At 67.3% G+C, this 17,183-nt stretch overlaps 2 protein-coding genes across 3 annotated transcripts; both read left to right on the top strand.

The window, feature by feature from the left end:
- Positions 1-705: 705 nt before the first annotated feature.
- On the top strand, positions 706-4,397 carry PALM (paralemmin). The gene has a single exon (XM_046649078.1). It carries the CDS (start codon positions 2,311-2,313, stop codon positions 2,968-2,970), a length of 660 nt encoding a protein of 219 aa, XP_046505034.1. The 5' UTR covers positions 706-2,310; the 3' UTR covers positions 2,971-4,397.
- MISP (mitotic spindle positioning) lies at positions 4,398-14,281 on the top strand. 2 transcript variants are annotated; one of them, XM_046649076.1, is made up of 5 exons: positions 4,398-4,600; positions 9,771-11,437; positions 12,290-12,417; positions 13,128-13,166; positions 13,721-14,281. In XM_046649076.1, the coding sequence occupies exons 2-5, from the start codon at positions 9,814-9,816 to the stop codon at positions 13,808-13,810; spliced, it is 1,881 nt and encodes a 626-aa protein (XP_046505032.1). In that variant the 5' UTR covers positions 4,398-4,600; positions 9,771-9,813; the 3' UTR covers positions 13,811-14,281. The 2 variants fall into 2 exon arrangements, with proteins under 2 accessions (XP_046505032.1, XP_046505033.1); XM_046649077.1 differs by lacking the exon at positions 4,398-4,600 and adding an exon at positions 5,798-6,033.
- The last annotated feature ends 2,902 nt before the right edge of the window (positions 14,282-17,183 follow it).

Raw genomic sequence — 17,183 nt, 5'->3', positions numbered from 1 at the left:
GTTTAGGGGCCAGTTTCATAAACATCTTGGCGTTTAAATTTATCCGCTTTCGGCCTGACCTGTGGGACGGGGTATGAGTGACCCCAGGGAGGGGGAGATTCTAGGCAGTGTTTGCGGTGATGCTGGAAAAGGAGAACAAATCCACTCTGGGAAACTAAATGTGTCTTAAGAAGACATTAAAGGACACACTCAGGATCAAGGCGGCTTCTTTGTGGCGCGGAGCTCAGAGCCGGTCCCCCCGAGTCAGGTGCTAAATCCTAGAGCTCGGCTCTAGCGCCCGTTAGCGGGTCCATGAATGCCACCCTTACAAGAACCTGGGACACGGGGTGGAAGGATCCAGAACACTGTGCAAGTCAGCGTCCGATGCAGTGGGTTTTGGAATATTCACCGTGTTGTGCACCCTCGCTGTCTGGTTCCGGAACATTCCGTCACCCCAAAAAGCAGCCCCGTCCCCATCAGCATCACCCCCACCCGCTCCCCAGCCCCCGGCACCCACGAGCCCGCTCTCTGTCTGTGGATCTGCCTGTTCTGGATGTTTCCCGTCCATGGGGTCACACGCCGTGTGTCCTTCTGTGTCTGCTGCTCTCCCTGAGCATCGTGGGTGCAGGTCCCTCCACGTTCCTATTTTATGGCCGAATGAGGTTCCGTTGTTGGGATGGACCACGTTGGGTTTGTCCGTTCTCAGCTGATGGGCGTTTGGGTTTTTCCCGCCTTTTGGTTTTCTAATGCCTTTCGAGGTTTTGGGGCCAGACGTCTGGGGACGACCCCCAGGAGTGGAACTGCTGGGTCAGGCGGTGACTCCGTTCCACCCTCTGAGGACCTGCTGGGTGCTTCCCGCCGGCCGCGTGCGAGGGTTCCCGTCTCTCCACATCCTGGACGCGTGTCCTGGTCCGTTTTATCCCCGTTGACGCGCTGGGGGGTGGCCATTGGTTTCGGGTCCCGGAGCCTCGTGTTCTCAGAGGACGTCGCGGCGTCCGGGGTGCTCTTAAAGGGGCCGCGTCACCCAGCTCTGCCGCGGTCAGGGGCGTAGGCCCTGCCGCCTCCGGCTCTCGCCAGCCGCGTGGTCCCGGGCGGCCGCTCTGTCCAGCCCGGCCCGGCCCCTGGGGATTCGGGACCCGCTGGACCGGACTCCGGTTGCCCGGCAACGGGAAGGTGATCTGTTTCCATGGCAGCCGAGGGCTCGGATTCCTGTGGGACGTCCTCCGCTTGACGCCGTGTGACCCGGACGCTCCCCGTCCCCGGGCCTCCAGCCCAAAGGCACCGCCAGGCCCGGGGCGGGTGGACGCCGCCTCCCTGGGGGTTTGGAAACTGAGAGTAGAAAAAGCACTTTCCTTCTGGCCCGAAGCCAGGAACCCGGCCCTGACCTTTGGCCTGAGAGGCGGCGCGTCCCAGGGGCGCCCGGGCATCCCTCCCCCTGGCAGCCGGGGGCCGGGTCTCTAGGAGGCGTTTGCCGGGCTCTTATCTGGGGCACCCGACGGTGGCCGGGCTCCTCCTCCTTAGAGACGGCCACACAGCCCGGAAAATCAGAGACACGAGCGCGAATGTCGGTGAGATTTGGAAAATGTGTTTGGCAACGTGGATGCACGTACGAAACTCTGGCCGGTGGAGAAGGGCATTCTTTTCAGTCGGGCCGAGTGTTTTCGGGAGGTGACGTAGTCCCGGGCCACACAGGCCGCTCCAAGGACTGTTGCAGAGTTTCTATCTTAGGCTGTGGGTTCTCGGGTCGCAGCTTCCCCCAACTCCCCGAAATTTAAAAACGCCCTTCAAAATAAATGCTGGCTTAAAGAGGCAGTCGGTCAAGGTGGAAACGGTAAACTGTTTACACTCGAAAGAAAACGACCTGGTGGGATCCAGGGGATGCAGCCAAAGCAGGACTCCGAGGAAAATGTATAGCCTTCAGGGCATTTACTAGAAAACGAAAAATATCGAGTGAAGGAACTAAACTTTAATTCAAAAATCACCCCCATAAACCCAAAAAAGGACTGAATCTGGACGCCTTCGACTCCTCAGGCCTAGCCTGGGAGAAGGAGCGGGGTCCAGCTGTGTGACCGTGGGCTGGTTGCTTCCCTTCTCTGAGCTTCACCATCCTCGCGGTGGCCGAAAACGGACCTACTCTGCATGGTTATCTGACTGGAGTCAGTCACGTGGGGAATGTGGAAAACCCTCAAAATGCAGGACGGTAAAACGCCAGCTCCTTGGGTGACGCTCCATCTTGGTTTCTAACAAATGCTTTGGGGGTCTATGAATTTTCCTCTGTGCCCCAGTTTGGCTGCATCCACGGGTCCCGACTTGATCGTCCGTCGGTTCTGAATGCGTAATTTAATTTCCTCGATACCCCAGAGGGGGGCTCGCGGCCTTGCCCGGCCACCCTCCCGTCCGGGAACCAGCTCACTCCCCCTCTCTCTCTCTCTCTCTCTCCCCCCCCCCCCCCCTCCGCCCGTGGTCCCCGCCGTGGACGGCACCGCCATGAACGGGATCCACCCGCTGAGCTCCTCCGAGGTGGACGAACTCATCCACAAGGCGGACGAGGTCACGCTGAGCGAGGCGGGGTCCGCGGCCGGGTCGGCGGAGACCCAGGGGGCCCCGGAGGAGGCCGTGCGGACCACGCCCTCCAGGCGGGAGATCACTGGGGTGCAGGCGCAGCCGGGCGAGGCCACCTCGGGCCCCCCGGGCATCCAGCCCGGCCAGGAGCCCCCCGTCACCATGATCTTCATGGGCTATCAGAACGTGGAGGACGAGGCCGAGACCCAGAAGGTGCTGGGCCTGCAGGACACCATCACCGCGGAGCTGGTGGTCATTGAGGACGCGGCCGAGCCCAAGGAGCCCGCCCCGCCCAACGGCAGCGCCGCCGAGCCCCCGGCCGCCGCGGCCCCCCGGGAAGAGAACCAGGTGGGGCCCGAGGCCCCCGCCAGTGAGCCCCAGGACCTCGACATGAAGAAACACCGCTGTAAATGCTGCTCCATCATGTGAGCCGCCCGGCCCCCCAGACCCCGGCCCCGCCCTCCGTGCCAGACACCCACCGCCCAGCCCCCCCGGCGCCTGCCCACCCTCCACCCACCGCCACGGTCCCCAGGACACGCCGTGTCGTCACACGTTCCTTCTGAGTTTTCTCTCACTGGAAAGAGAGGGACGGGGAGGTCCCGCCCGCCCCCCACCCAGGCACCGCCCCCGACACGCCCTAACCACTGAGCCGCACGCCCACACCTGGCCGCAGAGACACACACGGCAGACCCACCCGTCCCCGAGACGAGACCCCCGTGTCGCAGCAGCTCCACAGACGCGGCTCCCGCCCACGGCGTCCCGGCTGGCGTGACCCGGGGCCTCGGGGCGGCTCCGGGCCAGCCCGCCACCCTCTGGGCCTCCTGCCTGTGCCTTCCTGCCACCTCCGATGAGGTCCCCGAGGGGACATCTCGCCAGAGGGAGCCGCGGGGGCCTGCTCAGTCCCCACCCAGCCCCTGGAAGCGGGTCCCTCGAGGGTCCCCAGCTGAGGCGCCGGTGTCCGGGTCTCGGCCGGCGGGGGTGAGGCCGTGCCTCTTGGGGGCCCAGGCTCGAGGTCTCGGCTGGAGCACACGCCCCTCCCCGCGTGCCCTCTCTGGGCGCAGCCGGTGGATGGTGGAGCCTGGGGAAGGGGGCGCCCTGGGGACAGGCCCCCCGCCGGGTAGGGACCTGTGACCCCTGCACTGCCGTCTGGTCGGGGTGGGTGGGGGTCTCGGAGCTGCCCCTGCACGAGGCAGGGACGCGTGAGCCGCTTCTCATGCCGACCGCCCGCCCCCACTGGGCCCTCCTTCCTCCTGGTGCTAATTCGGGGACCCCGAGGGGCCACCCCCCGGCCCCGTCTCCAGCCCGCTTGGTCCAGGCTCCCGGGTCCCCCCGACCACACCCCGGCAATCGGGCCCAGTGCCGGCTCCGCTGGGTGTGGCGCATCCAGGCAGCGGAGGGGGACCCCCACGGCCACCCAGCCTGATGTGAGCCTGCCCCCCTCTCACCGGGAGGGGCGAGGGGTGACCAGTGCCCGTCCTGGGGGCGGCCGACACCCGGCTGTGCACGCCCGTCTCTGGGGTGCAGCCACCCTTGTCCCCGGAGGCGCATTCGTGCACGCGCTCACAGCCCCTCTCATGGGTGGGCTGAGGACGACCAGGCCGCCCCCTCGGCAGGGCGGGTGCAGGGGCCGCCTCGACCGCGGCCCGGGTCCCGTCTCAGCTCCGCCCCTCGGTGGCCGGGAGGAGAGGCCCTCGCGAGGTGCCCCTGGGCCGTGGCCGTGGCCCCCCCTCCGCCCTCCTCGAGTCCACCCGCGTCCTCGAGCCGTGAGCCTCCGCCGCCCCCTCTGCTTTCGATGTGTGACGAGGCCCCGATGTTCTTGACTTTCCCGGAGAAGCAAATAAAACAGTGTGAGCAGCCGCGGGTCCTGGAGTTCTTGGGTTTCACGGGGCGGGGAGGGCGCGGCCGGCCGGGGGCGGGGCCCCACCTGCGCCATAAAGGGAGGCCGGGCCGGGCCCCGGGGAGCTGGCCTCTCCCGCCTGCCGCCGCGCACCCCTCGGGCTCACCCGGTGCCGTGGGTGGGGGCGTCCGTGGAGTCCGTCCCGCATCTGCGTCCCAGCAGGTAAGGCCCTGGGTGAGGGGGCAGCGCCCGGGGGGACTCGCTCCCCGGGGACAGAGGAGAAGCGGGTTCGCGGGAAGCGGGTGGAGGCACAGGGGAGGCGGCGTTTACCGGGGTTCCCACCCGGCTTCGACCCCACTGTGTGATCCTGGAGAAGTCCTGCCCCTCTGGGCTTCGGTTTCCCCATCCGGGCTTCATGAGCCAGGACAGTCGGGGCCTCATCCCCGCGATGCCCCCAGCACCCTGGGTGACCCAGTCTCTGCCCTTTCGGGGCCTCAGTTTCCCTGCATAAGCGGTGGGCTGGTGAGTACGGTGGCGTGCGTGAGATGGGGCTCGCGTTCGGATCCCAGCCCCACCCCTGACACTCGGCCCTCAGGCAGGACCGGGAGCTTCCCGTGCCTCAGTTTCCACACCTGCATAACGGGGACAAAGGGAGCCATGGGGGTGACGGGAGGAGATGGAGGGGCTGTGTGCCCCGGGTTTTCACAGACCCACGCACGGCACGCGCTCAGCTGTAACTCCGGGCTGGGCCCTTTGTCCGGATCCGTCCGTGAGTCCCCTCCTCTCGGCAGCCCTGCCGGGTCCGGGCTGGGGGCCCGTTTGATGGAAGAAGAGACTGAGGTTCAGAGGGGCCTCATGTTCAGCCAAGGGGCAGGTCAGGACAGAGCCGCAGCCGTGGGATGGAGGCCCCATCCGCCGTGTCCCCTCCCCGTGGACTGACCGCCGGGCCCTGCGGCCCTGGGGGGGGTCCCTGCTCCTCAACTGAGAATCTGCCCATTTCGAGCCTCGGGGGGGCCGTGTCCATCCCGCCAGTGTTTTCTGGTGCTTTCCGTGTCCTCGTTCGGTCCTTTATGTCCCTGAAGTGGCCTGGGGACTTCCAGCCGTGCGGTGGCTCCACTTCCCAGAGGAGGAAACTGGGGTTCAGAGGTCAAATGGGATTCGAACCCAGGCCCGGCTGAACCCCCAGAGACAGGAGAGCCAGGCTTGTCCCAGAAAGGGGCTCCCTGGGGGGGGGGGCGGCCCCAGAGAGTGGGCTGAGCCGGGTGGCACGGTGGGGGGTTGGGACGCGGACCTCCCACTGAGAAACAGACGGCGGGCTTGTGGCCTGCTGTGTGCCCCTGGGTGGGCGGTGTCCCTCTCTGAGCGGTGCCAAGAGGTGGCAGGAGAGCCAGACCGGGCTGCTGCAGGGAGGTTTCGGGGTGAGTTCCGGCTGCTCCACAGCGCCCGCCCCGCCCTGCCCGGTGTCGTCTTTCTCTCTCCTCCCCTGGACTTTGTTTCCCGAGGCCGGGAGGGGCCCAGGAGGAGGAGGAGGGGGCGCACCTGCTCCCGGGGCGGGCCGTCCCCTGGCAACCGCGGGCAGGGCGGCGCCGGGAGGCCTGGGTGCCCGGCGGCGGAGCGGAGCCGAGTCAGGAGGCTGCTGGGCCCGGGAGCCGCGGGTGAGGCTGCGGGGGTCCCGCGTGTGGGGTCTGTCTCCGGCTCGGGGTCCGTGTGCCGCCGGTCGGCACGGGCTGCTCAGCGGTGGGGCCCCGTCCTCTGCCCCCACCCCCTCTCCCCTCGCTGTGCGCCCCAGGCTGGCTCTGAGGCCTTGGGGTCTGCGTCCCCCCCGCCCGTCCCTGAGGCCCGGGGGGCCTCGGTCTCCCCTCTGGCCCTCCTCACAGGCCCCCCCACGGGTTCCGGGAATTCCTGAGGCTTCTGGGAGATGCTGCTCAGCGCCAACCAGAGGCTTGCGGGGTGGGGGGGGGGGGTCGTCTCGGACAGCACACAACAGCTCCACGGGGTCCCGGGCCCGGTTGGGGCGCACAGCACGGGGTCAGGGTGTCGGCCCAGAGGCTCGTGGGTGTCCAGCCTCTGAGGGCGGCCCGGATCCCGTGGGGCCGGAGACTCAGCCGCGTCCAGCTGTGTCGAGGGGTCAGGGGACCGTGGCCCGAGTGACTGAAGGGGAACCCCGGAGCCCCTCCCGGTGGTGACCGGCCCAGCCTGAGCCCGGGGCCCCTCAGCAGCCCTTTGCCCCGAGGGCAGGAGGCCACCCACAGGTGACAGGGGAGCAGGTGTGTGGCACCTGGAGCCATAAACCCAGTTCAGTTTGGCGTCTGCACAACACAGGGTCGGGTGGGGAGGAGGCATCCCGGGGGTCTTCCTGGAGGAGGAGGAAGGCTCAGGCTTGGAGACATGTTGCTCTGTCACTGGCTGTGTGACCTCGGGTGAGTGACCTCCCCTGTCGGGGCCTCGGTTTCCTCCGCTGTCACCTGAGGACAGGAATGGTCCTCCGGTCACAGGCTCTTAGGAGCAAATGGGATGCTGGTGCTTGGTGCTCGGTGCTCGGTGCTCGGGGAGCCGCCCACAGGCGCGAGGCTCTGGGGTTGTCACGAGGACCCACTTGCTCAGCACCTCCGAGGTCTCAAAAGGGATGAGTCTCCTCCCTGGGGTTTCTCCGCGATGGGGACCCCGCTCAGGCCCCATGGGGGGCAGCAGCATCCCGCGTTACAGATGGGGAGACTGAGGCTTTGCGAGAGGGGGTGCCTGCCTCAGGGTCACCCTGAGACCAGCGGTGGATCCGGGGTTGAAGGAATAATAGCAACGACCGCTGTGAAAGCATTTATCTAGCGCCTGCTGTATACCAGGCACAGGGTATGGATCTGTATGGCAGCCCTTCGGGGTGGAGCCACGCGCCCTGGACTCTGCTACCATCCAGGTGTGGACGCTCAGGCCAGAGGGCGGAAGGGCCTTGCTCAAGGCCACGGGCAAGTGGGACCCGGGACCCTTGCACCCACAGCCCCGCCCGGCCCCGCCCCACGGCCTCAGTGACTCACCCGCGCCCCGCCCGACACCCTGCGGCAGGTGGATTTTCCTCCCTGAGTTCGTGTCTCCCGAGGCTTGTAAATCCCGCTGGTGAGCAGCCGGTCAGTCACTCTGCAAACACACCTGCGTCAGCCGCCGCCCCCGCCCCGCCGGGAGCCAGGGCGCGGGCGCAGAGGGGGCCGGGGACGCCCAGCTGTGGGTCAGCGCCCGGCCAGCAAGCGGCTCAGCCCAACCCTCACACCCCGAGTACTCAGGGCCAGGGGTGTCTGCGGACGCCGCGCCATTATTAAGCGCCTGCTGTGTACGAGGCTCTGGGCTGCAGCGGGGGGATGCTCACCCGGGCCCCACGGGGAGGGTCCCAAGCTGACAGCTTCTCGTGGGAGGAGACGGGCCCACCCCCAGCGACCCTCAGGGAGAGTCCGCGGGGGCCGCATGGTCCCTGCACCGCGGCTCAGCCGGGTCGGGTCGGCTGGGATCCGTGACCCAATCCTGCTTGTTCTGAAAGATTGTTTCCCCGAGTCTGATACGTGGAAACAGCGAGTGAGACATAACGTGTCAGCTGTGACATTGTTGCCACGATGGATGTTGCACTGATGGACGCCACCCCCAGGTCGGGGAGGGGCCGCGATTTCCACGTCGGAGCTGCATTTAGGGTTTTTTTTTTGGTGGGGAGGATTGGTGCTGTGCTAACATCTGTTGCCGATTTTCCTCTTTTTTTTTTTTTTTTCTTTTTTGCTGAGGAAGACTGGCTCTGAGCTCACATCCGTGCCCATCTTCCTCTACTTTATATGTGGGACGCCGCCTGAGCATAGCAGCTTGCCAAGTGGTGCCATGTCCGCACCCGGGATCCAAACTGGACAACCCCGGGCCGCTGTAGCGGATCGCGCGAACCTACCCACTGCACCGCTGGGCCGGCCGCTGCATTTAGCTTTTATAACCAAGTGAATATGAAGGCAGCGAATGTGCACAGTTACTGTGATGGGACCAGGGGGCCGAGGCCGAGGGCCATCTGGGGAGTTGGGGATGGCCCCCCTCCTTCCTCAGCTGTCAAAAGGAGACGCCTCACACTGGGTTCTGGGAATGCCGGAGGTGTTCAGACGACGGGCTCCGAGGCCGGGGCAATCTGGGGGGGCTCCCTGGAGGAGGGGTCCTGTGGGCCGCCGCCAAGGAGGCTGTGGAGGAGCAGAAGGGAGAGTCCTGGGGCAGAGGGAGCCGTGCGGGGAGGAGGAGGGCCGGGTGTGGGGTGCGGCACCTGTGGAGTCCGGGGTTTGTGCCGAGGCCAGACAGACGCCTGGAGGGCCGGTGCGGGCGTGAGAGTGGCACCCGGGGACGTCAGGAGCTGCAGAGTGGGACCTTGGAGGAGCCTCCTGGAGCCGCGCTCAGCGGGAACTCGGACACTTAGGAGGGGCCCGTCCCGCCGGGGTCACTGGGTCAGGGTGTCACTTGGTCCCTCGGGACAAGGTCCAAGGCGTTCCCCAGCCCGTCTTGGCTTTATGGCACCGAGATGTGGCGGGCGGGGCGGGTGGGGGGAGTTGGCTGGGATGGGACGGGGCGTCCCCCTGGGCGGGTGCAGGGGGAGAGAACCGGGATGTGGGAGCCGGGAAGCTGGAGTCTCTGCCAGTCACTACCCCTCCCTGGGCCTCAGTTTCCCCACTTGACATCCCTCAGCGAGGGGCAGGCCCACTGGGGCCATCTGTAAACGTCGGAGGGAAACAATCACAGAAGGGACCCCAGAATGTGTGTGCCCTGGGAGACAGGCGGACGCACGCACTGGGGGCGCCCAGGGAGGCTGTCCCGGCGTGGCAGTGGGTCTGGATGGGAAGCTGAGTGGGGGAGGGAGGAGCAGAAGGGGTGGACAGCAGGGGGCTGACTGCGGCAGAGCCCACCGTGTTTGGAAGATGAAGTGGGCAGAGGTGCCTACAAACGTCAGACACACGTGGGGCGGTTTATTGAGTCCGTACAAGAGTGCTCAGGGATTCAGGTGTGGCTGGATCCAGGAGCTCAAACATTTTTAGGATGCTGGGTTGGGGTTGGGGTTGGTCTGGAGAAGGCTGTGTCCACAAGGGGACACCTACGGCCTCCAGAGGTTCTCAGCATCATCTCACCATCCTAATAAGCCCAGCGGGGAGAGGGTGCAATTTTCCACATTCATTACAAAGTCCCAGGATTTCCTGTCATTGGGTAGATTGGGTCACGTGTCCAGCCCTCCACCAATCACAGAGGCCCAGGGCATGGAATGCTCTGATTGGTTGGCTGGGTCGATTGTCCATCCCCGAACCCATCAAAGGGCCAGGACGGTGCCCTCAGAGGGGCCGGAGATTGGGCTTCGCCCCAAGTCCCCTGACCTGGCGGCTGTCGCTTCCTTCTCCCTCAGTGAGCCCAGCGCATCTCCGCCCGGGAGCCCGAGAGCCCGGAACATGGACCGAGTGACCAGATACCAGATCCTGAACATCCCCCACTCGCGGCGCCTGGCCGGCCCGGCCTTCGACGGCGACCCCAGCTACACGGTCGAGCTGGTGAGCGTGGGGCCCCGGGCCGGCGGCTGGAGCCAGGACGACCCGCAGGCGTGGCCGGCTGACCGCAAGGCCCGGCCAAACCTGGCGCGGCCGGGGGCGCCCTACAGCCCGCGGGCCTTCTCGGTCCAGCGGTCCGCGCGGTCCCTCCACCCGGAGGACGGCGAGGAGGAGGAGGCGGAGGTGTACCACCTGGACGTCAGGCGGCCGTGGGACCTGGAGCGGGAGCGCTGGGTGGTCATCCAGGGCCAGGCGGTCAAGACGAGCGACGGGGGGGCCACGCTGGGTGACGCCCCTGACCACGGGGCCCCCGGGAGCCCCGGCCGGCGGCCGCCGTCCACACCCGCGGAGGAGAACGCGGTCGACAGGGAGCAGATCGACTTCCTGGCGGCCAGGCGGCAGTTTCTGGGCCTGGAGCAGGCGCGCGCCGACGCCCCTCGGAGACCCGCGGGCAGGGCGGCCCCCGCGCACGGCCCGCCCAGGCTCAGCCCGGCGCCCAAGGCCGGGACCAGGCCGCCGCTGGCCAACGGGCACGCGGCGCCGGCGAAGCCCCCGGGGAAGGAGGTGGTCCTGGAGGAGAGGGGCGTGCGCGGTTGGTCCGCGGGGGCCGCCGTCCCGGCTGCCGTCGAGCCCCCCGAGGCGCCCGGGGAGACGCCCATCGAGCGCGAGATCCGGCTGGCGCAGGAGCGGGAGGCGGCCCTGCGGGAGCAGCGGGGGCTGCAGCGGGCGGGCGGCCGCCAGGAGCTGGTGCAGGTGGTGTCGCGGCCGGTGCTGAGCAAAGTGACCCTGGCCGACGCCCCGAGGCGCGAGCGCGGGCGGCCGTCGCTCTACGTGCAGCGGGACCTGGCGCAGGAGACGCAGCGCGAGCAGGACCACCTGCGCGAGGGCCGGCGGGTCGGCCGCGCGTCCACCCCCGACTGGGCCTCCGACGGGTCCCCCCCGCCCGCCGGGCTGCGGAGGGCGCTCAGCTCGGACTCCATCCTCGGCCCGACCCCCGACGCCAGGGCGGCCGACCCGGTTCCCGAGGCGCGCAGGGTGAGCCGCATCCCGCCCAGCGCCTACCAGCCGTACCTGGGCTCCGCGGCGCCCGGGCCCGAGCTCCCCGCCGTCTACGCCGACGACGCCGAGGCCGCGGGGTCCCCGAGGCATCTCTGGGGAGCCCCCGGGAAACCCCGGGGCGCGAAGCAGGAGCGCTCCAAGGCGGCGCAGGGAGCCCCGCGGGCCGACGGGGGCGTCGTGCGCTGGGAGAGCTTCCGCCTCCGTCCGCTGCGTTTCGGGGTCCCGGAGGAGCCCCCGCAGGCCGAGGCCCCCCGGGGCTGGGGCTGGGAGGCACCCGGGGCCCCAGCCACGAGGCTGCACAGGTCCGGGTCGTCGGAGCTGCTGGAGCGCGAGGTGGAGACGGTGCTGCGCCGGGAGCGCGAGTTGGCGGCGGAGAGGCGGAGCGCGCTCTTCCCCGAGGTCTTTTCGCCGTCGCCGGACGCGGACGCGGACGACGACCGCGGCTCCAGGAGCTCGTCCCAGGCGTCCGGTGAGGGGCCGGGGGCGTCGGGAGGGGCCGGGGTGCTGCCCACCGTCCCTGCGCGCTCGTCCGGCTCCTTAAGCCGCGGACCGTGGGTTTGGACACGTCGTTAGTGGCGCGTAAAGGTTGACAGAGGTTGTGTCCTCTTGGTCGGTGGCTCCTCTGCGTCCATCCCAAATATCGCCCTGTGTTACTTTTTTTTTTTTTTGAGGAAGATTAGCCCTGAGCTAACATCCACTGCCAATCCTCCTCTTTTTGCTGAGGAAGACTGGCCCTGAGCTCACATCCATGCCCATCTTCCTCTACTTTATCCATGGGATGCCTACCACAGCATGGCTTGCCAAGCGGTGCCATGTCCGCACCTGGGATCCGAACCGGCGAACCCCGGGCTGCCACAGTGGAACGTGTGCACTTAACCGCTGTGCCACCGGGCCGGCCTCACTTTTTTTTTTTTTTTTAAGATTGGCACCTGAGGGAACATCTGTTGCCAATCTTCTTTTTTTTCCTTTTTCTTCTTCTTTTTGCCCCCCCCCCCCGCCGCCCCCTGGTATGCAGCTGTGTATTCCAGTTGTGGGTCCTTCTGGCTGTGTCCCCCGTGTCACTTTTAATGCCTTTCGCCTCTCGCCCTCGGCCCGCCTGCCCGTCCAGTCTTTCCTGACCGGCTGTGCTGGTCCCCCCGTCGGTTTTCCCAGCTCGCTGTCTGCTCTGTCCGTCTGTCCATCCGCCCGTCTCCTGAACTGGTCCAGCCTCTTGGCCCAGAGACTCCGTGTGTCCAGGGCTGGGGTTGGACCGCTGTGCTGCCCTCGAGGGGCCCTGGCACCTGCCCTGAGGCGCCTTCCTCCCCTCCCCCCGACCCCACAGGCCTCACGGGCAGCTACTCGGTGTCCGAGGTGCACTTCCGCCCCATCCACCTGCAGTCGGGCCTGGCGTGGACGGCGGAGGCCCCGGCCGAGGCAGCGCCCGGGCAGAGAAAGAGGAAGGAGCAGTGGGTGAGTCGGGAGCATTTAAGCTTTTGCGGGACGCGCTCCGCTCGGGGCTCTGCGCCCGCCAGGCGGGGGAGCTACCCACCCAGGGTCACCAGGCTCCCGGCCGGGACCGCAGCCCAGGCCTGACCCCACCCCCTGTGTTTGTAACCGGGAGGCCAGCTCCTCCCTGGCTGGGGTATTGGGGACGTCACCGACAATCACCCCAATGCTGGCCGCGCACACCCGGTGCTCACAGCCGGCCCGGTGGTTTGGGACACCGAGTGGAGCCCAGTGACCCGGGGTTCAGGTCCCAGCCCTGCCCCTTGCCGGCTGTGTGATGTTGGACAAGTCCCTGCCCCTCTCTGAGCCTTGATCCCCTCCTCTGTGAAACGAACTTCAGTCAGAGCAGCCCCCTCTGAGCCTCAGAGCGGACCCGGCTGCATTAGGAGTCCACAGACGTCGACCCCTTTGTTAGGGTGACATTTATATTGAAGAAAAATGTCAAACGAGGGACTGAGGCCTCATGGAGGGGAACAGCATGAGGGAACAGCATGGTGGATGGCTCTGAGGTTGGGGTGACTGAGGGGCATTGGGGGGGACGCCTGCGGGCAGGGAAGGCCTCCCCTTCTGCCCTCCGTGGTGGCCGAGTGGGCCGTGCTTTGGGTTCCAGGCGGGCTGTGGGGTGGGGCGGAGCGTGAAGGGCCCGGGCTGACGGACGTGTTCCCTTCCCGCAGTACGCAGGCATCAACCCCGCGGACAACATCAACTCGGACGTGAGTGGCTCCCGGGGCCGAGCGCCCGTCTCTCCCTCCCCCGTCTGTGCCCCCCGACCAGGGGCATCGGGGCCACCAGAAGCCCTTCCTCGGGGTGTGGGGCCCTCCCTGGGTATCTGCTCGATGGATGGTGTCTGCCCGAGGTGGATCTTGCTGTGATCCGCTCGTGATGCCTGCCGCGGGCACAGAGGGTGGAACAGGGTCCGCGTGCCAGGAAGGGTTCTGTCAGGTTGGGCCCAAGACGAGGGCATTTTCTTCGAGGGAGGGGTCCATCTGAGAGTGTGCAGGAGGCCAGCGACCTCAGTGGCCCCCTCTGAGCCGCGTCCAGAGTGCCAGGCCCGGGCGTGGGCCCCGCTGTGGAGCTCAGCAGGAGTTAGCTTGCTGAGCACTATCACTAGGAGTAGAGGGTCTGAAACAGAGGAGGGGATGGTGCAGCTTTACCCCGTCCTAGGGCTCCCCTGTGAGCTGGCGGGGGGGGGGGGGGGCGTCCGGGGGGGGGTCAGGACCCTGATGTAGGCGGGGACCCTGACGGGGATCCGTGCCCGTTCTCGCAGATCCTGGAAGCCACGAGGGTGACCCGTCACAAGAGCGCCAGGGCAGAACGCTGGGAAGCCGGCATCTACGCGAGCGAGGACGAGGACTGAGCCTGGGGACAGGGGCGCCCACCCCCTGCCCTGCCATGACCCCGTGGGAACTGCCAAGACTGCCCCCGAGCCCCCCGCCACCGACCCCAGCTTAGGAAATAGGTCCCCGGCCAGACCCACACGGGGGTCACGGGCGCCAACCCCGGGGCAGCCGCGCTCTCCGACTCTCGAGGGCTTTCTTTTCCGTTTTTATTTTCCGGGAGAAATCGTTGTGGGTTTTGGGTCCAAAGCTGGGAGGAAACGGGATTTCTGTCGATTCTTTCTGCTCCTGAGAGTTTGCCAAACGCCGTCCGGCCCGAGGAGGAGGGGGGCCAGCTCCCCGCCACCCGGGGTCTCCGAGCCGAGCCCCCACCCAGTGGAGGAAGGGCTCGATTCGGGGTCCTCCTGCTGTGCCCCCCACACTGCCTGTCCCGCGAAATGAAATAAACCCGCGGGGCCGCCTGGCCCCCTCTGTCTGTTCCGCTTTCTTGATGACATGGGTGCTGTTTTCCGCCCCGGCCCGGCCGTCGGGTTCACCATCGTTCCCGGCGAGTGGTATGCAGTCGGCGCTCACTCCATGCGTGTCCGTGAGCGAGTGGCCTCTCCAGTGGGCCGGCCCAGTCCTGCTCCCACGGAGCCCATCCCGCTGCCCAGCCGCTCTCCTCCACCATCGTCCTCGGAGGTTTGTTGAGCGCTTGCTGTGTCCTGGGCGGCCGGTCTCAGTGGGGCCCGAGGGCTGGCAGCTGGACCGCGTGGCCACCAGCCTCACGCCCGGCGACGAGGTCATTCGGGCAGAGGCGTGGGCGCCGCCTGTGTGTGGCCGCTGGGTCCCTGCCCGCCTGTGCCTCGGTTTCCCCGCTACACACAGGGGAGACGGTGGGACCAGCCTCACAGGCGGGCAGAGGAGGTCCGGGCACGGATTCAGGGCCCGAGTCTCCACGAAGCTCCTTCCCGCGGCTGCAGGGAACGGGCCCGGTGGCTCAGTGGGTGGCGCGGCGGGAACAGCGGGGGCCCCGGGGAGGAGCTGGGGACGGGGAGAGGGACTCAGACAGTCTGGGGGGGCAGGGCCCTGCGGAGTGGCCTCTCGGTGGCCAAGGTCACCTCTTCTCTGGGTTCCGGCAATTCCGTCCCAGGACCCCACGCGCCCTCCAGACGGTGGTTTCAGGGCCTCAGACACAAGCCGGTCGTGAGTCTGTGGCTCCCCGGCCGCCTCCCGCCACGTCCTCCCCTGGGGCCGTCCCTGCGTCCCCCCGGCTCCGGGGACGTGCGAGGCTCCCGTGGCTGCTGTGACGAGTGACCAGAACCAGGTGGCTTCAAGCAACACACAGAGGAGGACGGGCAGCAGTTAGCACAGGGCTAATCTTCCTCAAAAAAAAAAAAAATTAAAAAACAAAACAGCAACACACACTTATTGTCTCAGTCCTGGACTCAGGAGTCCGACAGGGTCCCACGGGGCTAAACCCAGGGGTGGCCAGGGCGGGTCCCCCCGGAGGCCCCAGGGGAGGAGCGTGTCCCGCCTCCTCCAGCTTCCAGAGGCGCCGGGTCCTGGGCTCGGGGCCCCTTCCTCCGTCCGCACGGCCAGCAGCGCAGCGTCTCCATCTCGGCCTCTGACCCTCCCACCTCCCTCTGCTCAGGACCCCGGGATGACCCTGGGCCCCGGGAATCCCGGGTCACCCCCATCCCAGGGGCCTCGACTTAACCCGTCTGCAGGGTCCCCTCTGCCCTGTGAGGTGACACAGCCACAGGGCCCGGGACCAGGACGGGGACGTCTTTGGGGGACGTTATTCCGCCCACCACAGAGGGTCTCATCCCCTTTCTCAATTAACCTTCCATGGCCTCTGCTCAGGGCCACCCAGGACTGTTGCACAGGTCGTGTCCTGCACAAGGCACCCGGCCAAGGTGCAAAGGGCTGGGCTCCCCCACGGCCCGGCTTCTTTGCCAGATGGGCCGCGTCACCAAGGGGCACGTTCGTGAGTCACCTCGTTTGGGAGACACCCCCACGGTGGGCCCAGCTCTTGGGGTCTCGGTACATTCTCCCCGAGCCCATAACACCCCTCAGGCCCGACTTGTGACTGTCTCTCCGTCTCTGTCGCCCCCACTCCTCTCCGTCCTCGAGTCCCGCTCCTCATCGGGAACGTCGGGTCCCATTGAGAATCCTCGGACACGGGGAGCAGTTTCCCGGCCTGAGGCTGAGAGACGAGCCTCCGGCCCAGCTGCCCGGCCCGCGCACAGCTCCCCCTCCACCACTCGCGTGCAGACGAGGACACGAGGCGCAGACCTGGGCCCCGTGACACCATGACCCCGACCCCAGGGCGCGCCCCCTCTGACCCCCTCTGGCCGGCGTGGCCCCTCCACATTCCTGGTCCCCCCCCCCCACTCCCGCCCTGGCCCCACTCGCAGTCGGGGACACTCAGGACCCAGGAAGGAGGGTCCGAGCCCCGGGCTGCACGCTCGGGCAACGTCGTGGGTTCTGGACGCGGCAGTGGCCAAGGGCCCCTTGACTGCAAGAAAAAACCGGCTGAAGCAAGCTGGCTTTGGCAAAACTGGTTCAAGTAACTGAACAGTCCAAGTAGGATCGGCTTCAGGTTCAGCTGGTTCCAGGCCCCAAGCAGGGCATTCAGGTCCCTCTTCACCGCTGAGAGCACCAGGTTCATGTCCGAGCTCTGCCCCTAATCCCTGAGTGACCACGGGCAGGGCCCGCCCCTTCTCCCAGCCTCAGTTTCCTCACATGCAACTTCCTGGTTTGAGGCCGAGAGGATACGCGCACGCCGCCACCAGAGGGCGGCAGGACACCGGCCGTGCGGCACCAGCTTCGCCTCCGCCGGGGGGGAACCCGCCGCTGCCTCTTTCCGGCTCCCGTTGTGAGGGGACCGACGTCTCCCCAGAGCCCGTGTGGGGTCCAGGCGGCAACGAACGCAGCCCCGGCCCCTCGAGACCCCGCTGGGCCGGCGGAGGCCACGGGAGGGGCGCGGAGGGTGGATGAGCCTCGTCAGGGAGAGAGAACCCGTGCTCTGCCGACCTCTCGTGTCTCTAAACGTCTCTGAATGTGTTTTTCCCGGAACGTGGAAGGAGTTGGGAAAAATTGAAAAAAAGTGGGTGCGTTACAACGCAGAGCGTTATTTGAGATTTTCACGCACATGTTTTGTTTCTGCTGCAGACAGAGTGGACCATTCGCCCGAGTCCCGCCTCTGTGCTGCTTCCCGCCGGGACCCGGGCGTCTCCGGGGTCGGTGGTCAGTGGTCAGCGCATCCGCAGCTTCAGACGGTTCCGAGGGCGCCGGACAGGCCACGCGGCCGGACCTGGGGGGGGGAGTCGGGGCGGGGGGTCAGGGGGCTTCCGAGGGACCCCGTCTCCGCTCTCCGTCCTCAGCCTTCTGGGTCCCAGCCAGAGGCGC

Source organism: Equus quagga, unplaced genomic scaffold (assembly GCF_021613505.1).
Source record: "Equus quagga isolate Etosha38 unplaced genomic scaffold, UCLA_HA_Equagga_1.0 HiC_scaffold_2484_RagTag, whole genome shotgun sequence".
Classification (NCBI taxonomy): domain Eukaryota; kingdom Metazoa; phylum Chordata; class Mammalia; order Perissodactyla; family Equidae; genus Equus; species Equus quagga.
The sequence above is the reverse complement of the archived record's forward strand: the minus strand, read 5'-3'. Positions and strand labels throughout refer to the sequence as shown.

Excerpts from the sequence above, each read along its gene's own strand:
- MISP (XM_046649076.1), top strand. The coding sequence starts at position 9,814 with ATGGACCGAGTGACCAGATACCAGATCCTGAACATCCCCCACTCGCGG. Across the intron at positions 11,438-12,289 it reads GAGCTCGTCCCAGGCGTCCG|GCCTCACGGGCAGCTACTCG; the intron begins GTGAGGGGCCGG and ends CCGACCCCACAG. Across the intron at positions 13,167-13,720 it reads CGGACAACATCAACTCGGAC|ATCCTGGAAGCCACGAGGGT; the intron begins GTGAGTGGCTCC and ends CCGTTCTCGCAG.
- PALM (XM_046649078.1), top strand. The coding sequence starts at position 2,311 with ATGCGTAATTTAATTTCCTCGATACCCCAGAGGGGGGCTCGCGGCCTT.